The 15,405-nt window shown below is 56.6% G+C and overlaps 8 protein-coding genes across 9 annotated transcripts; 4 read left to right on the top strand and 4 right to left on the bottom strand.

The window, feature by feature from the left end:
• Positions 1–79: 79 nt before the first annotated feature.
• Positions 80–1,435, top strand: IUM83_16084 (uncharacterized protein; the record flags this gene model as incomplete). The annotated part of the gene is made up of 1 exon (XM_067940943.1): positions 80–1,435. The coding sequence occupies one exon, from the start codon at positions 80–82 to the stop codon at positions 1,433–1,435; it is 1,356 nt and encodes a 451-aa protein (XP_067785400.1).
• A 666-nt stretch (positions 1,436–2,101) lies between these two features.
• IUM83_16083 (uncharacterized protein) lies at positions 2,102–3,343 on the top strand (the record flags this gene model as incomplete). The annotated part of the gene is made up of 1 exon (XM_067940942.1): positions 2,102–3,343. The coding sequence occupies one exon, from the start codon at positions 2,102–2,104 to the stop codon at positions 3,341–3,343; it is 1,242 nt and encodes a 413-aa protein (XP_067785398.1).
• A 656-nt stretch (positions 3,344–3,999) lies between these two features.
• IUM83_16082 (uncharacterized protein) lies at positions 4,000–5,508 on the top strand (the record flags this gene model as incomplete). Its single annotated transcript, XM_067940941.1, has 1 exon — positions 4,000–5,508. The coding sequence occupies one exon, from the start codon at positions 4,000–4,002 to the stop codon at positions 5,506–5,508; it is 1,509 nt and encodes a 502-aa protein (XP_067785399.1).
• Positions 5,509–6,227: 719 nt separating this feature from the next.
• Positions 6,228–7,529, bottom strand: IUM83_16081 (uncharacterized protein; the record flags this gene model as incomplete). The annotated part of the gene is made up of 2 exons (XM_067940940.1): positions 6,228–7,043; positions 7,122–7,529. 2 exons carry the CDS (start codon positions 7,527–7,529, stop codon positions 6,228–6,230), a joined length of 1,224 nt encoding a protein of 407 aa, XP_067785397.1.
• A 226-nt stretch (positions 7,530–7,755) lies between these two features.
• On the bottom strand, positions 7,756–8,895 carry IUM83_16080 (Cytochrome P450 86A2; the record flags this gene model as incomplete). The annotated part of the gene is made up of 1 exon (XM_067940939.1): positions 7,756–8,895. One exon carries the CDS (start codon positions 8,893–8,895, stop codon positions 7,756–7,758), a length of 1,140 nt encoding a protein of 379 aa, XP_067785445.1.
• Positions 8,896–9,674: 779 nt separating this feature from the next.
• Positions 9,675–10,715, bottom strand: IUM83_16079 (Patatin like protein; the record flags this gene model as incomplete). The annotated part of the gene is made up of 1 exon (XM_067940938.1): positions 9,675–10,715. One exon carries the CDS (start codon positions 10,713–10,715, stop codon positions 9,675–9,677), a length of 1,041 nt encoding a protein of 346 aa, XP_067785406.1.
• Positions 10,716–11,158: 443 nt separating this feature from the next.
• On the bottom strand, positions 11,159–12,509 carry IUM83_16078 (General transcription factor IIH subunit 2; the record flags this gene model as incomplete). The annotated part of the gene is made up of 3 exons (XM_067940937.1): positions 11,159–12,194; positions 12,269–12,383; positions 12,467–12,509. 3 exons carry the CDS (start codon positions 12,507–12,509, stop codon positions 11,159–11,161), a joined length of 1,194 nt encoding a protein of 397 aa, XP_067785405.1.
• Positions 12,510–12,806: 297 nt separating this feature from the next.
• IUM83_16077 (putative jerky) lies at positions 12,807–13,961 on the top strand (the record flags this gene model as incomplete). 2 transcript variants are annotated; one of them, XM_067940935.1, is made up of 2 exons in its annotated part: positions 12,807–13,008; positions 13,444–13,961. In XM_067940935.1, the coding sequence occupies 2 exons, from the start codon at positions 12,807–12,809 to the stop codon at positions 13,959–13,961; spliced, it is 720 nt and encodes a 239-aa protein (XP_067785483.1). The 2 variants fall into 2 exon arrangements, with proteins under 2 accessions (XP_067785483.1, XP_067785482.1); XM_067940936.1 differs by having other exon boundaries at positions 12,807–13,022; positions 13,119–13,961.
• Positions 13,962–15,405: the final 1,444 nt, after the last annotated feature.

Genomic DNA, 15,405 nt, shown 5'->3' with positions numbered 1-15,405 from the left:
CCGTGCAGCGGCGTTGCGTGTTTCGATTAAGGGGGCCCTGAGCATTCGAGTCCCTCGTCTGAAGGCGGGGCCTCAAGCCATGATCAACAAGAAACCAGCACACTTTTCGATTTCCCTCGTCGACAGTCGCTTCACGCGGATGTTGTCGAAGCGGTTCCCGCTATCTGCATCCCCATTTGCACCCCTGAGGATTTCGCAGCCGGACGAGACGGCGGTCACCAACATCGCCAATGACCTCCTCGTCTCGACGTTCGTGGACTATGAAATGCTGCACCTCCGCGAGGGCGGCGTCGTGAACCCAGCTAGATGGAAGGCAGTCAAGCGCTTCGACAACCTCGTGGGGTACCAGGAGCGGAAGCACCGTCGAAAGCTGAGCGGCGTCGATATGGACGCTGATCGCTGTCCCAGATTGGTCTGGCGCGGCACCTTGGAAGGAAGTTTGAGCGATATCATGTACGGGGTCATCAACCAAAGCGACGGAGATGCACAAGCCAAGGCCGCGTACGTACGGAGCAACATCGTCGACTCGAAGGTGCTGGCCTCGGTCTTGACAGCAACACCGTCACAGCCTTTCAAGGGGCTGCAGATCAAATGGATGGTGTCTGCCTCCGGGCCGGGACTGAAGAGGCTTGTTCGGTTGCGCGACTTCGTGTTCCTCGAGGCCACAGGCGTCACCCAACGCCCCTCAGGAGAACGCGTGGGCTACCAGTTGATCCACTCCATCTCAATCCCATCGCTGCGATCGCTACCCGAGTACAATCTCGTTCGTGGGAGAATTTCGCTCTTCCACCTCTTTCGAGAGAACTCGGCCAGCACCGTGGAGGTCTACAGCAAGACGTCGCTTGATCTGATGGGGAGCATGCCGTCGAGACTGGCGATATACGCTGCCTGTAAGACGATGGAGGTCATGGAGCGACTCCCGGTCTGCTCGCAGATGAAGAAGCTCGCGTGGATGCTGCGGACTACATCGAGACCCCGTTCACCGTCGGCAAAGCTCTCGCACGACTACTCGTATTGCCGATTGTGTCAGAAGGATCTGCACGGGGAGCACAGCCTCCGCAGTCGTCTGCGGCACTGCCGAATCTGCTCGGCCAGTGTCTGCTCAACGTGCTGTCGCTCGAAAACCCTGAGATTCGTGGACCCCTCGACCGGCAGACTTGACAAAAGAAGTGTGCGCTTTTGCATCGAGTGTATTAACAGAGCAAGTCGCTGTAGCGGCATGCAAGTCCAGACAGACGAGCTGACCCAAGCAAACTGGGCGAACACCTTCACCAACGCCCGCTCGACTCTGTCGCTCTCGTCGTCTGAAGGTTCTCGAGACTCCTTCCGAGGAGCCGAAGATGCTTGGTCCGATTCGTTCGTGAACGCTTACTCAACACTGTCGATATCATCGTCCGAAACCTCGCGAGACTCGTTCCAAGGATTGCGAGTGTGATCTCCACATGAGATAGTGGCTAGTAAATCGTTGCCAGCGTTGTTTATTTAGCGTCGATAAGACTTTATTGACGTTTCCCAACTAAGACTTTCAGTATCCATGCCGTTAAATCTACCGGCACCTCCGTTGTCGTCGTAGCAAGGACATCATGAACCACACGTCCGACTTCGATCCAAGTACCATCGAGCGGCTCAATCTTGAAGCGTGGATCGTTGCCAACGCCACGCACGACATGTGTGCGCTCACGGCAACTGCCATCGAATTCAGCTGGTAGCAAATCGACGCGCGCGAAATTGTGGCGATGACGATAGTCAAGTGTACAGCAGAAAAACGGTCACGGTTGCGTCTAGCTTGCATGTCGTTGACCCTGCTCTCTATGACTGCGAGTATAACGCAGAGAGCGCAAGTAGCGTCCGCCCTCGGCCAGTTGTCGGCCTGGCCTGAGCAGCCAAATGTTGTGTCCGTTCCTTGAGCCCGAGTTCTTATGCTGATCAGGACCAGGGGTCTTCAGCCGATTCTCGCCTCTTATGAAGGTTCCATGTCGCCGCGGAAGATTTGGATGCGCCAAGAGCGCAATGGTCGGAAGATAAGGACGACCAGTGCCACTTGGTGCTTTCGGGTATCTAGTCACTTCGGTTTTTGCCTCACTCGCAGCAAACACTCAACATGAAGTTCCCGTTGTCGGCGTGTCCGTTCCAGGAACTGGGGCTCACCGACCCCGAGAAGAGCAACCTCAAGTCGGTCTCGGATGGAATTCTATCGGAAACCATGGCCGAGTACGAGCGGATGCTGGTTCAAGGCAACGGGGTCCTGGACAGCGAACGCTGGAAACTCATCAAGCGGAAGGAGAACCTCGCCGCCTATCAAGACCGATGTGCACTCGCAGTGACGCTCCAAGCTTCAAACAGCTCGGTTAAGCTAACTTCCGAGACTTTGGACGACCCAGTTGCGCCACCACCAGCACCTGCAGGCAAAATTCCGCTTCAGAGAGTTCTGTGGCACGGCACCCTCAACTGCGACCTCGACGACCTCATGCTTGGCGTCGTCAACCAGAACGCAGACATGTGGAAGGTCAAGTCCTCGTACGTGGAGGACAATGGGCTGGACTACTTCCTTCTGGCGTCGATCGACGAGCGCACCGTTGAAAAGCCTTTCGACGGTCTGCAGGTGAAGTGGACAGTGAACGACATGGGTCCTCTCGTAGCCAAGCCGATCATGCGCCCGCGAGACTTCGTGTATCTGGAGAGCACAGGTATCACACAGTCACCGACAACCGGTGAGCGGATGGGGTACCACATTTGCCACTCCATCGAGATGCCTGGCGTCCCGGAGCTCCCCGACTACAAATTAGTGCGCGGCAAGCTGGAGCTGTACCACATCTTCAGACAAAAGAGCAAGGGCGTCGTTGAAGTGTATGCGCGTGCGCTGTGCGATTTGCAGGGCGAGATGCCGTCGACTAGCGTGACGATGTTTTCGGCCGATGCCATGTCTACGTTGACACTTACCGCATTCTGTGCCGAGCGACACAAGGTCATGTGGCTGCTCCACACGATGGAGCCGTGTGAGAGCGGCAAGCCATCATTAGATCTGTGTAGCGTGTGTACAAAGGACTTGAGCAAGAGCCTGCTCCCGTTCATGAACAAGGCCTGCCGTATCTGCTCAGGACGGATTTGTGCGCGTTGCCGAATTCCCAAGCGAATGAGCTTCCTCAATCGACGGACGCGAGGTGTCATCAAGAAAAACATTGACGTTTGCACCCGGTGCGTCCACACAGCAGCTCACATGAATGCACTGACGGTCGCGCAGGGCGAGTTGTCGCTGGAGAACCCGACCTCCATCTTCTACGAGTCCGCCATCAACCGAACCGCTTCCTCTGTCTCCTCTGTCTCCTCGGTATCATCCGGTTAGAAATGCCGAAGCCAATTTTGCGAGCAGGTCGAAGTGCTAGCAAACTAGGCCACTTCGTCGATAAGTATGCGCACACGCCCGTCAGTAGACGAGTATTTGCGGTGTGTATATTTGCGTGATCATAACATGATAATGCATCTATCTAAGCTTCGTAAAATGGCTGATGGATTTCATAACTTGCAACCAATGCACAACCAGTTAGTCAGCGCAACTTTTACGAGTCGAGCTGGGATAAACTTCAAGCGTTGGGTGCCCACTAGAAACACATCATACTCATAAAACTGGAGTACTACAAATAATATCGACGATAACCAGCGCCAAGTATCTCCCAAACAACTGACGTAAGTCTCCATTTGACTGTGATGTGCATCTGGAATACCAGAAATACTTGTCCCGTTGGTGGCTCCGGCCTTGGTTGTTATCATGAGTTTATGGGCACTACTGGCCGTAGTCTCCTCCATTCCTCTTCCCCGGGCCAGCAGTTCCGGGGTGCAGCTTGTCAAACATACGGCAAAGGATGTTTCGATGGACCCGTACCTTGCCACGAACCGAAGACAGCACGGTGTTTTCATATGGATCGATTTGCCCGTGCACGTCGCAGCTCCGCATCTGTACAAGTTAAGAAGCTCTTTGATCTGGCGTTGTACCACCAGCCGATGGAGGACTTGTGGTGCTCGGGTTCACTTCACAAGTCGACCAAGTCCACTCACGAAACTTCTCTGCGCTGCTCAAGCGCTCAGATTTATATTGCAACTAACTTCCGTCAGTTCGAGATGATGACTTGTCCGTTCGAGACCCCACTCTCGCTTTCGGCGCGTGACCAGCGGTTAATGCACAATATCGCTCAGCGCTGCATCAGTGAAACCATGTCGGACTACGAACACGTCTTGGCCAGCAAGAGCGGGTTACCTGTTTCGACTCGTTGGAAACCTGTCAAGCGGAAGCAGAACATCACGGTGTACCAAGATCAACTTGTGATCGAGGAGATCAAGCGCCGCAAACGCAAAGCCAAGTCGCTAGGAGAAATGAACGAGACGGTTCGAGTCGCAGAGGCGTTTTCAAAGAGTGTCGGCTCTGGAACTTGTCCTCTCCCTGCCGATCCACGAGAGGTGGAGGCGAACGAGCCCACGGAGCTGCCAAAGATGACTTGGATGGGGACTGTTGAATGCGAGCTCGATGATCTCATGTACGGCATTGTCAACCAGAACGACGAGGTCACCCGTATCAAGGCTTCATACTCTGGCGATGACATTCACGACTCCGCCACGCTGGCATCTCTGGAAACGGCGACACCAAGCGACCCGTTCCACGGTCTGCAGCTCAAGTGGGAGATCAGCAACCCCCTTTCCAAGGCAAACCCAGTCTGGCATCGCCGCGATTTCGTGTATCTCGAAGCCACGGGCATTACCAAGTGTCGCTCTACGGGACAACGTATCGGATACCAGATCCTGCACTCGCTGGATGTGCGCGGCGTGCCTGAACTGCCTGGGCGGAAGCTGACTCGTGGCAAAATGACGATCTACCAGCTCTTCCGCCAGAAATCTAAGGGCACCGTCGAGGTCTACGCCAAGGCGTCCATTGACCTCGCTGGCGATGTTGCTAGTAGTATGACATCATTCGCAACGATTGAGGCTGCGAACTCGGTGAACAAGGCCGCGAAGTGCGCTCGCAAGCGCAAACTCAACTGGTTGTTGGCCACGGCAGAAACGAACGCGGTGAACTATGGGGCTCACCAGAATGACTCGTACTGCAGCGTGTGCTCTCGAGAACTGCGCTCTACCTTCGGCCACAAGAGCTACTTCGACTGTCAGATCTGCACGAACCGCGTGTGCCACCGCTGCCACGTACGCCAGAAGCTCAGCTTTGTCAACCCTGACCAAAACTCTTTTGTGGTGAAGCAGAAAGCGCTCGACTTGTGTACGCGCTGCGTGCACACATCTACACAAACAAACGCCCGACGAGTGGCGCTTGAGGAGCGCGCTCGTGAAGATCCAGCTTCAATGTACACGTACATTGCCCGTCGGAGGACACCAACGCTGCAGGAGAGCGAGTGCGCCAAACATATCGAGATTTCAAGAAGGACAACGGAGAATGATATGGATTACCCGACACAAAAGGTCGATTTCCTGGGACGAGCAACACAAGTGCTCCATCGCTTCTTCTAAGCAAGAAGTAAACTTCTCATCCAACGGAAGATGAGAAACGATAGTAATTATGTAAATTAAATACTCAGGTACCCAAGTCAATCTATCTAGGTTACATCAAATTGGACTGAGTGGTTGCTATGGGGGATTTCTCAGCTCAAAATCTGCCGCGTTCAATGCATTTTGCCGATGCCTAAACGATTTGCCTTTCGACGGAATTGGCCGGTCGTTCGATGTACATGTACCGGTTACAGTGGGGGCGACGTGTGTGAAGACCAACAAAGTTCTGGCACAAGCAGAAGCTACCGCGGGCGAATACTCTTTGATGGGTTGGCTGACACATTTCCAGCACTGCCTGGGCTCGTCGTGAATGGCGTGGGGCAAATTCCGGTTCCGCTAACCGAAATTCATGCGAAAAACTTGATCGACCAGTGTGAGAGATCTTCCTTTGGGAACAACTGTGGTTTTCTGCGCGCTAAAAAGGCTATGCAGGTCATGGCATAGCTCCACCTTCTGACAACGCAGTTCGTAGACGGCGCTGAAGCGAACAAGACGATTCATTGATGGATCAGTGCCAAAATCTAGTGAGGATGATAAGATAAGACAGAAGTCGAATCGAAAAATGTATTTACCGTTATCCTGGAATGGTGGAAGGTGAAAGTCTCCCCCGTTCCATCAAATCGTAATCAACAACGATGGTTACCACCCTCACCGCTCGACTTCCCCCTTCCGGTAATTTCTCAGTTGATAGCTTCCGAGCGCGTGTTCAATTTACCCAATCGTTGTTGAATACACTTCTTCATTGTGCCCCCGAACGAAACCGTGCTTTCTTGGAGCTCTTGCAGAGCATCGGCGGACAAACTCAACGCGCTGCGACGAATCTTAGAGCAGGACCAACGGGAAGCAACAACCACAAGTTCTTTGTCATCGGTGGCTGTGGCTTTTCCCACGCTTTTGCTATCAGATACAACTGGTTGCATGAAAGAGCGGATCATGAACACTGTGGTTGTGTCTCGCCTAGCTCGCTCCTCTGGCTTATACGGATAAAGTTCGTCCGAATCGACATAGTCGGCTACGATCAAGCCATAGCTCTCTTCTGTGGCATCTTTTGCCTCCACGAACTCGGTGAACATGACCGAGTTGGACTCCACCAAGGTTCCTTGCGTTGTCGACGTCACCAAGCGCATCTGAGAGATGTCACGCGTGTCGGACGCATCGTCTTCGCGGATGGTAACGCTGCCGAACATCTCCGAAATGACGATCTCTGCGCTCTGAGCAACGTCAATGAACGCGTCAAACACCATTCTGGCGCTGGCACCGTGGACGACTCTGTTTTCAAAGATAACGAGGCAAAAGTCCTCCCCTGGAGAGTTGTTGCGCTCCTCCTGGAAATACGACGCCTGGGGGTCTAGTCCTTGGCTTCTCGCAGTTATGAACCGCTTCGCTTCCCGCAATTTCTGGTCCTTGAGCACCACCAATGTGTTGTGACGCTCTATTGGATCCTTCCCCAACCGAATGATACTTTGTGCTGGCTGAAGCGAGGCGACATTCTGCTGCTGCAGAGATAAAATACGGTAACATGGGTCAGCTTCAAGGATACGAAAAGCAATGGGGAAAACTATCGGCGGTCTCACCAAGTTGCCCGCTAGCATCGCCTGCAAGTTGGCAAGTTCCAGATGTTGCTCCTGGATGAACTCCTGCAGCACGAGGTTCCCCACCGCCGCGCGGTCATTGGACCTGGCAGCTTCTCCCTGCTCCACCAGCACGCGATACTTTATCTCGTCGAGCTGCTTCTGCAGCGTCTCCACTTGCGTCGTCAGCTCCACTTTCTGCTCTCGACGGATGTCGTACGTCGTTTTGCGCTTCTTGGTCGACGCTGAGCTTTTCGGTTTGCTGCGGCTGCGACTCGTGGCCTGAGCGTGTTCATCCCTGGAAGTGTTGGCCTCACCACCACCGATGTATGCATCAGTGAACGACCCGGGAGGCACCAGATCGGCCTCAGTCCCATGCAGCGCGCTCGTGAACGACCATCGAGGATCCATTCTCGGACTGCAGTTAACCGTTCTTCTCCTCTCGTGGATGGGGGAATGGATCTGAGGTGATTACGTGAGAAACGAACCTGTCGGAATGAGTCCGAGGCGTGGTGTTCCTAGATCAACACTTCGTCGATGCCTACCGCTGTATGACGTAAATTACATTCACTACTTTAATTCCCAGCGTACACTTCTCCTTCTCTTAGTACTTGTTGATACGGTACTGCGTCGCTCTTCAGTATCCTCCGCAGTAGTTTGGATTCGACGGGACGAGCGCGGGGCCGACCGCGACTCGCGTTCGCTTGAGCGTGCTGTTCTTGTGCGCTGTCCGACGCCCGTGCATCAACACGGACGTCTCCTTGGACGCCACCGACTCGACGAAGTACAGGTGCGGCACCTTGCCCGTGACGTCCAACCCCAGCGTGCACGCGTGCACGCGGCGAGAGATCCCGTTGCGCCGGAAGCCCAGCAGATCCGTGACTTTGCCTCCTTCGCGCACGCGCACGAGGGCGCCTCCTCTGGACTCGTACGCGCCCATCTGCGGCACGCTGACCCAGATGCAGCCTTCCGCGTCCAGGCTGATGCCTCCGAGCAGCGTGCCCATTTTGGCCCACACGCGGCGGTCAGTGAGCGCGCCGTCCTCGTTGATGGAGAAGGCGGTGAGCCTCCCGGCCAGCGCCTCGCCCACGATGAGCGTCCTGCCGTCCGGGGTGATGACCATCCCGTTGGGCAGCAGCAGGTCGGTGGCCTCCACGCGCACCTTCCGGTCCACGGGGTCGATGCTCACGAGCGTCGTGGAGCAGCAGCTCTTCATCTTGGCCAGGTCGAAGCCAGCGTTGCTCAGGTACACGCGGCCCGACGCGGCCACCACCAGCTCGTTGGCGCGGAACTGCGTGACGCCCGACACGTCCGCGTAGAGCTGCACGCAGCCGGCCGCTTGGTCCAGCACCAGCACCTGCCGCGTCTTCATGCGCACGATGAGCATGCGGCCGTCGGGCAGCCAACCGATGGCGGACACGAAATCCTCGATGTCCTCGTACACGACGCCCACGCTCTCCGTGGCCAGCGAGTAGCGCAGCACCTTCTTGCCGAACATGTCGACGAAGTACAGCGTCTGCTCGGCGCGCCGGAAGCGCGGGCTGTTGCCCTGGATGAGGCCGCTGACCATGAGCGACGCCATGCGTTCCTCGTCGTGGCCGCTGCGCCTGTTGCGCGGCACCAGGTGCAGGCGGCGTGCGGCCCATTGCCACAGCAACTTGCGCGGGAACAGCAGCCGCAGCACGTTGGGCACGCGCTTCTTGAACAGCTCCGGGTCGTGCTCGATGGCCTCGGCGGCGGAGCTCGGGCCGCACAGCGCGAGGTGGTCGAACGCCATCGGCCCGTGCCACGCGGGGCAAGTTGAAAACTGAAGCGCTCGTCACGCGCGCCGCAAGAGCTTGAGGTCAACTCGGTGGGGCTCATATACCACATCACAGCCATCAGCCGTGGCTTCCTGGCTCCGGAATCAGCGCGGCCGATCTTCCGTCTAGCGGGCTTGACAGCTCCATGACAACGGACACATCTTATCGTCGGGACAAGAGAGCACGCCGCTGGGCAGCAAGGCCGTCACGACAGCTCCAACATCTCGTCGTGATGGCTCTCTGCGCGAGTACTTTACGGAGCCGACATTTAGCTTATCCTGCTGTCTGTCCACCTTGTCGACGAACGACTGCAACAAGAATGCGACTGCACTTGTCAAACAGCGCCGCGTAGAGCACCACGCTCGAGCGAGACTCTCGCTGAAAAATTGCTCGACGCACGCAATGGGGGTGTCATCACTCGAGGTGAAGTTGACCAGCTACGCGGCAGTCAGTTCATTGCGAGATTCTAGGTAAGTCGGGCCGCCGCAACATAATAGATAAGAACGAGGTACAGGGCACACTGGGTGGCTTTCGCCGGCAAAGCCCGGGAAAGCATGGAGTGCTGCGCTGTACACTGTACTCAAGACCTTGTCGGGCACTGGACTCTCACCTATTAGCAGGCACATTGCCAGGGCTGTGAAGCTGGAAGCTGTGGCCGTGGAGGAATGGAGATCGCATACTTTATTACATCTAAGTAGATAGCTTCGTTTTTCGTGCAAGTGTACAATGCGTGCGTTGATGTCGGCGCAGCAGTTCAGGACGCGACGGGCGCGTTCTTGAGCGGAAGCACGGCTGCCAATTCGTGACAGTGCAGCTTGGCGTCCTCGTACCCCATGGCGAAGCGCTCCTCGTGCGTGGCCAAATCCACCGACAAGTGGAACGCCGTGACCGACTGCGAGCGCCAATTCCACGGCTTGATGATGAGCCGCTTCATCTGCGCGCCTGAGGAGGAGATCGTCGTCGATGACGGGGCGATAGTCTCGTGCGGACTCGTTAGCATCGGCATCGAGTTGAACACCTTGTTGGCGACGTTCTTGCCCCAGGCCCCGGGGATGAGGTACCCGGCGACCGCCGTCGAGGCCGAGCGCGTGAAGCCCAGAATCGTCTGCGCCGTGTGGAAGGACAGGTCGGCCCATGTCGAGTACTCGTCGCAATCGACGCCTTTGAAGTTGGTGAAGGCGCCATCGACGTACCATTGACCGCGGTGCGAGATGCACGGCTTGCCCGAGAGCGCGAACGGCACGAGCGACGAAGCCATGATGGAGCGCGTGAGGTCGTCCAGACTCTCCCAGGACGTGAGCTTCTCCGCCTTCATGGACGGGAATCTGGTTACCGCGATGGTCAGACGCCGCTGCTCCACGCGCTTATGGATGTCCTTGTCTTCGCGCCAGAGCTCGTGCAGCGTCTGCTCCACGATGGTGGCGTAGCGCCCGTAGCCCGAGTACCATCTCGGCGCCGTGATGATCTTGGCCTGGGTCTCCTTGATCACGCGCCAGGCCTCGCGGACCGGGGTCTCGGACGCCAGCAGCGCCGCGGCCCACGAGCCGCCCGAGCACCCAGAGAAGCAGCAGTTGGACAGGTCGAACATGTCCTGGATGAACGCGGCCACGCCCATCTGATACACGAACACGCCCGCGGACGCCGAGAAGGCGATTTCAACTGCAGGTGACGGCGCTGCGTCTTCCTGTTGGCCCGAGGGATCCACATCCAGCTCCTCGTCGCTGCAGCAGTCGGTCTCAATCGCCGACAGGTCCGAGACGCGGGCCTTGTCTTCCACAGCGGTGCTGTGCATCATCGCTGCCGATTACAACTGAGCTCTTCGTTCCGGTGATGCGGATCTGAGTCGCCTGCCGACTTGCTCGTGAATGCGAGAATGAGCTCCGGGCATGAACGGGTCGCGCATTGCAAGGCGAGCAGGAACCGCCATGAGCTCGGCTTGCCTTGGCTCGACGACTGTATGGCGAGCGTCGAACTCATCGCGATGGATGCGCTGACGAAATGTGCCGGTGCTACGCGCGACTCGTGAGTAACTCCGCATGTAGCTTTTGGTATGATCTAACAAATGTTGCGAACATGAGCTCTGATAATTCGAGCGGATTACATCACGAACTCGAGGTCACTCCGTCGTCTACAACTCGTCCACCGGAAGATGGCTACAGTATGTACGTACGTGAAAGCTGAAGTTGCTCGGGTCAATTGTACTGTTCCATAGGACTAATAGGTCGGCTGATCTCCTTCTTAGCTGCAGCCCGGGCAGTTGTGCAGCGAGTCGTGCACGTACATATCGCACTCGGAGCAGAATACGTTCTGGCACGTGGTGCACTCGTAGGCGGTGCCCTCGCCGTCCAGCCCGAGCGGCAGCAGACAACCGAAGCACTTCTTCTGGACCAGCGACGGCGTGACCTTGGCCCCCTTCTCGCCGGTCACACCAGAGCGCAGCAGGTGCTGCGTGAACTTGGCCACGGGGAACAAGTGGTGGTACGAGCGCGCGAGGTGGGGCGACGACACCAGCGGCAGGTTGCACACCTGGCAGGTCGTTGGCAGGTCGCAGCTCTTGGACTTGCAGCGCGGACACAGGTACCCCACGGTCGTGAACGCCTGGTGGCAGGTGCAGAGCGACAGCGCGCCGCTGCGCCGCTGAGGGAATCCCATCTCTACCAGCGTCGCGAAGCGCGAAGCCGCGGTCGCGACTGTCGGCGACGGGAAGGTGAAGGCCGTCATGAGTCTCTTCATGTGCTCGGCGTCCACGGCAACATGGTACGTGCCGTCGGTTCCGTCGGCGATGCGCCGCAACAAGTGCATCTCGGCTCCGATGCCGATGAACGACACGCGGATGTTCTCCCGCTTGAGTGCCGCCAGTGTCTGGAAGATGTCGCCCGGGTCGGCCGTCACGAGGTTGCCGTAGACCACGACGACCTCGCGGCTGCCGTAGGCGGGCACGGTCTTGAGCGAGCTCTTGGCGATCTCCAGCGCGTTCTGCAGCGACGGCTCCTTGTCCACGGCCAGCGCGGCCGCGATGCGCTCCATGTGCGTCTTGGGGTTGCCCGACAGGTCGCTGAGCTTCTCGGCCGTCATGCCCTTGATGCCGATGACGCCCAGCTGCGAGATGGGGTTCTGGTCGAAGTAGTCCTTGACGAACTGCTGCAGCACGCCGCTGGCGCAGGCCAGGCGGTGCGGCTTCCAGTCCTTGGTGGCCATGCCGCGCGACAAGTCCATCACCACGTACGTGTAGCGGATCAGACCCTTGCGCACGTTACGCGCGATCTCCAGGCGGCTGCATCACAATGAAAAGTTAGAGAGACCGGATTACTGCAGGGTGCGCGAAGTTGTGACCAGTTTAGTGCGCACCGCTGCCGCTGCTGCTTCTTGACCGCCTGGTCGATCTTGAGGTTGCCCGAGGCGTCCTCCTCGATCACGTCCCAGCTGCGCTCCAGCGCGCCCTCCCACGCATACCCGGTCGACGCTGCGACGGACCCAGGCAGTAATAGACCATGTTAGTGCGCTGGGGCCACACACACAGAGCAAGCTGAGAGCCGCCGCACTCACCTTCCTCCTCCATGTGGCTCGATAGCAGAAAACTTGTAAACATGGTACAGACAACACATTATATCACAATTAAGAGGAATTACAAACTGGAGCTGTACCAGTCTGATGGTACAACCAGCACTACACCTTTTCCAGCCCAAGTTTGTCAAGAGCAACTTACATTCATCAAGAGCAAATCCAATGCAAGGTCACGTTCATACAGCTTGTACTCCCACTTCCGACACCTCCTAGAAAAATATCCTTAATAATACGTTATCAGATTAAACAGGGATGCTTAGCGCGCGTCCACCACTCGCCGCAGACTGGCTTCTGAGCGCTGTGGCCCCCTTCCGAGGGAGCAATGGGACACTGGCTGACGATCGAGAACAATCGCGAGCTGATTGACAAGAGCGCAGCGGAGCCTGGCATGACCCATTCAGAGCTAGCGCGGTGGTCCAAGCGAGCATTCCGCTTGCGCAAAGCCCCAGCCCGCAACACAGTATCTGACATACTAAAGAACGCAAGCACTATCAAGAAACCAGAGTACGGTGAGGGCAAACGGCGTAAGCCGCTAAAGGTAAAGGCGCCTGCTTTAGAAAATAATTTAGAGGAGTGGGTGGGTAGCGTAGAAGCGAGGGGGCTGTGTCTTAACCGCAAAGCTATCACTAGGAAGGCCGAGCAGATTCGAGAAGATGTAGGCGGGCCTGCGCTCGATGTCGGACTCTCCGTTGGCTGGCTGACCGGGTTTCTCAAGCGGCACAAGCTACGCTACAGACCGCGGCACGGCGAGGCTGGCTCTGCTGACGCCGACGAAGTGAGAGAAGGACGCCATGCCATCCAGGAGATCACCGACTGCTACGACGCCCACGACACCTACAACATGGACGAGACCGGGCTGTACTACGCAGCCGCGCCTGGGAGGAGTATTTGCACGGCAACAACAAAAGGCGTCAAGAAAAACAAGACTCGGCTAACGCTAGCGCTGACTACCAATGCAGACGGGAGCGACTCGCTCCCCGTTTTGTTTATTGGCAAGGCCCAAAAGCCGCGGTGCTTTGGTAAGAAGACGGCTGAACAGCTCGGCTACCTGTATCGCAAGAGTACCAAGGCCTGGATGAACTCGAAGGTCTACCAGAACTGGTTGCTGCAGCTGGACAAGGAGATGCGTGCTGCGAAGCGGCATATCCTGCTGCTGGTTGACAACGTGTCCTCCCATGCTCTCGGCGACATGGTGCTGACGAACATCAAAGTTCAGAAGCTGCCGGCCAATACTACCACCTATCTGCAGCCTCTGGACGCCGGTGTTATTGCGTCCTTCAAGGCACGCTTTAGGTCGTTACAGATTGACCACGGGATCGAAAGGTTTGAGGCTGATGCAAATGTTAATGGGCAGTCTGCATACAAAATAGACCAGCTTCAGGCGATGCAATGGAGCTCGCTGTTGTGGTCGTCTACGGAGGCCAAGACGGTGGCGCACTGTTGGCAAAAGACTGGTCTTGCGACTCCCCTTCGTTGAAACGACGAGCCGGACGAAGACGGCGAGGACGAGGGCGTTGAAGAGGGCGATGCCGACGGCGAGATTGTCGATCTGATGCTCAAAGTGGCGTCAATTAGTCTGTAGTGGCTAAATCCTGCAATAATTTTTCATGTACATGAAAAATACACAACAGCTGGTGTCAGAAGTGGTAGTACTACCTGTATTAAATATGAACGTGACCTTGCATTGGACAAATTTTGTCGCTGAAATATCATACCTGCCTAAGTTTGTTCAACTTGAAAAGAAATATGCAGATAACAGTGGCAGTTAGCGACGGCTTAGGGCATCTCTTGTAGGTCGCTCACCATGGCGTGAAAGTGAAGAGTGTGGCTCCTCCGCAACCGCCTCTGCGAGCGGTCTCCACGACCAGCATCTTGACCTCGAGTGCGTAGTGGTTGTAGATGGATGACATACTGCCTTCGGCTGCTGCGTGGAAGATGAGAAAAGAAAAACTGAGAGCTGGCCAGGTGCTGCAGCGCGCGGTGCACAAGATGCACGCGAGCCACCCGCTATGCAGCCATTGCTCAAGGCGCAACGTGAGCTTTAGCAGCCACTCGATTCTCAAGTTGGCGCGAAGCAAGTCGGCGAGAGTCAAGCGCGCGAACTCCTTTTCGACTTGAAGTCTGGCGAACGCATTGCCCTTCGAGGTCAGTTATTAGAGCTAAAAAAAGGTTTTTGCCGAACTTGGCCTTGCTCTTTATGGCATTGGATTTGCTGAGGAAGGGTCCCGGCCTGTTACGGCGTGTTACGAGGGTGCTGGAGCTATACTCCGGTGGGAAGAAATAAATGGAGTGTGCTCTCGCTCCTCCAGTTCCTGGCGACGACTCGTCGCTACCAATACACCGGCCACTAACTCTTGGCCCTGCCAGGGATGAACACACGCTACACTAGTAGATGTGCCCACCGACAGTCATAATCCTACCTACCAGGTTTACCTTGAGCTGCAGGTTGTTCACTGCAGGCACCGGTGTCGCCCTTGCGTGGTTGGGAGGAAAAGCTGCTCTGTTATTGTTGCCCGAAGGCTCATCTTGTCTTCTCGTAAGTTTCCTATCGATCCATACAAATATCAAGTATAAACGCGTCCGTTTTTGGACCGCCAGTTGTAACTCACGACTCTTCGGCGCTTTCTCTGCGACGTGGCGGCGTTACCGACGACTCAAACGGCCGCTGAAACGCCACCGACGACTCGGGTCAGGCGCCGATGACTCATAGGTTCGGATCTTGCCAGTAGGTTCGCACCGTACTTAGCGAGCTGCAACCGCCCGCTCTTGACTTGAGGCCGTCGACGAGTCATCGTCACCGGCCTATTTAGACCAATCAGCGATCGGGGAGTTGAGTCCAATGACTGGCGATGGGTTGTGACTTGCCAGTTAGCGCCGACGCCTCGAGTCTTCTACGCACCCTGTCTCGGCTGCATTTCTCG

The sequence above is a fragment of the Phytophthora cinnamomi genome, assembly GCF_018691715.1.
Source record: "Phytophthora cinnamomi strain GKB4 chromosome Unknown Contig80, whole genome shotgun sequence".
NCBI lineage: Eukaryota > Oomycota > Peronosporomycetes > Peronosporales > Peronosporaceae > Phytophthora > Phytophthora cinnamomi.
Note: the sequence above shows the minus strand (reverse complement) of the source record. Positions and strands in the feature narration are given on the sequence as shown.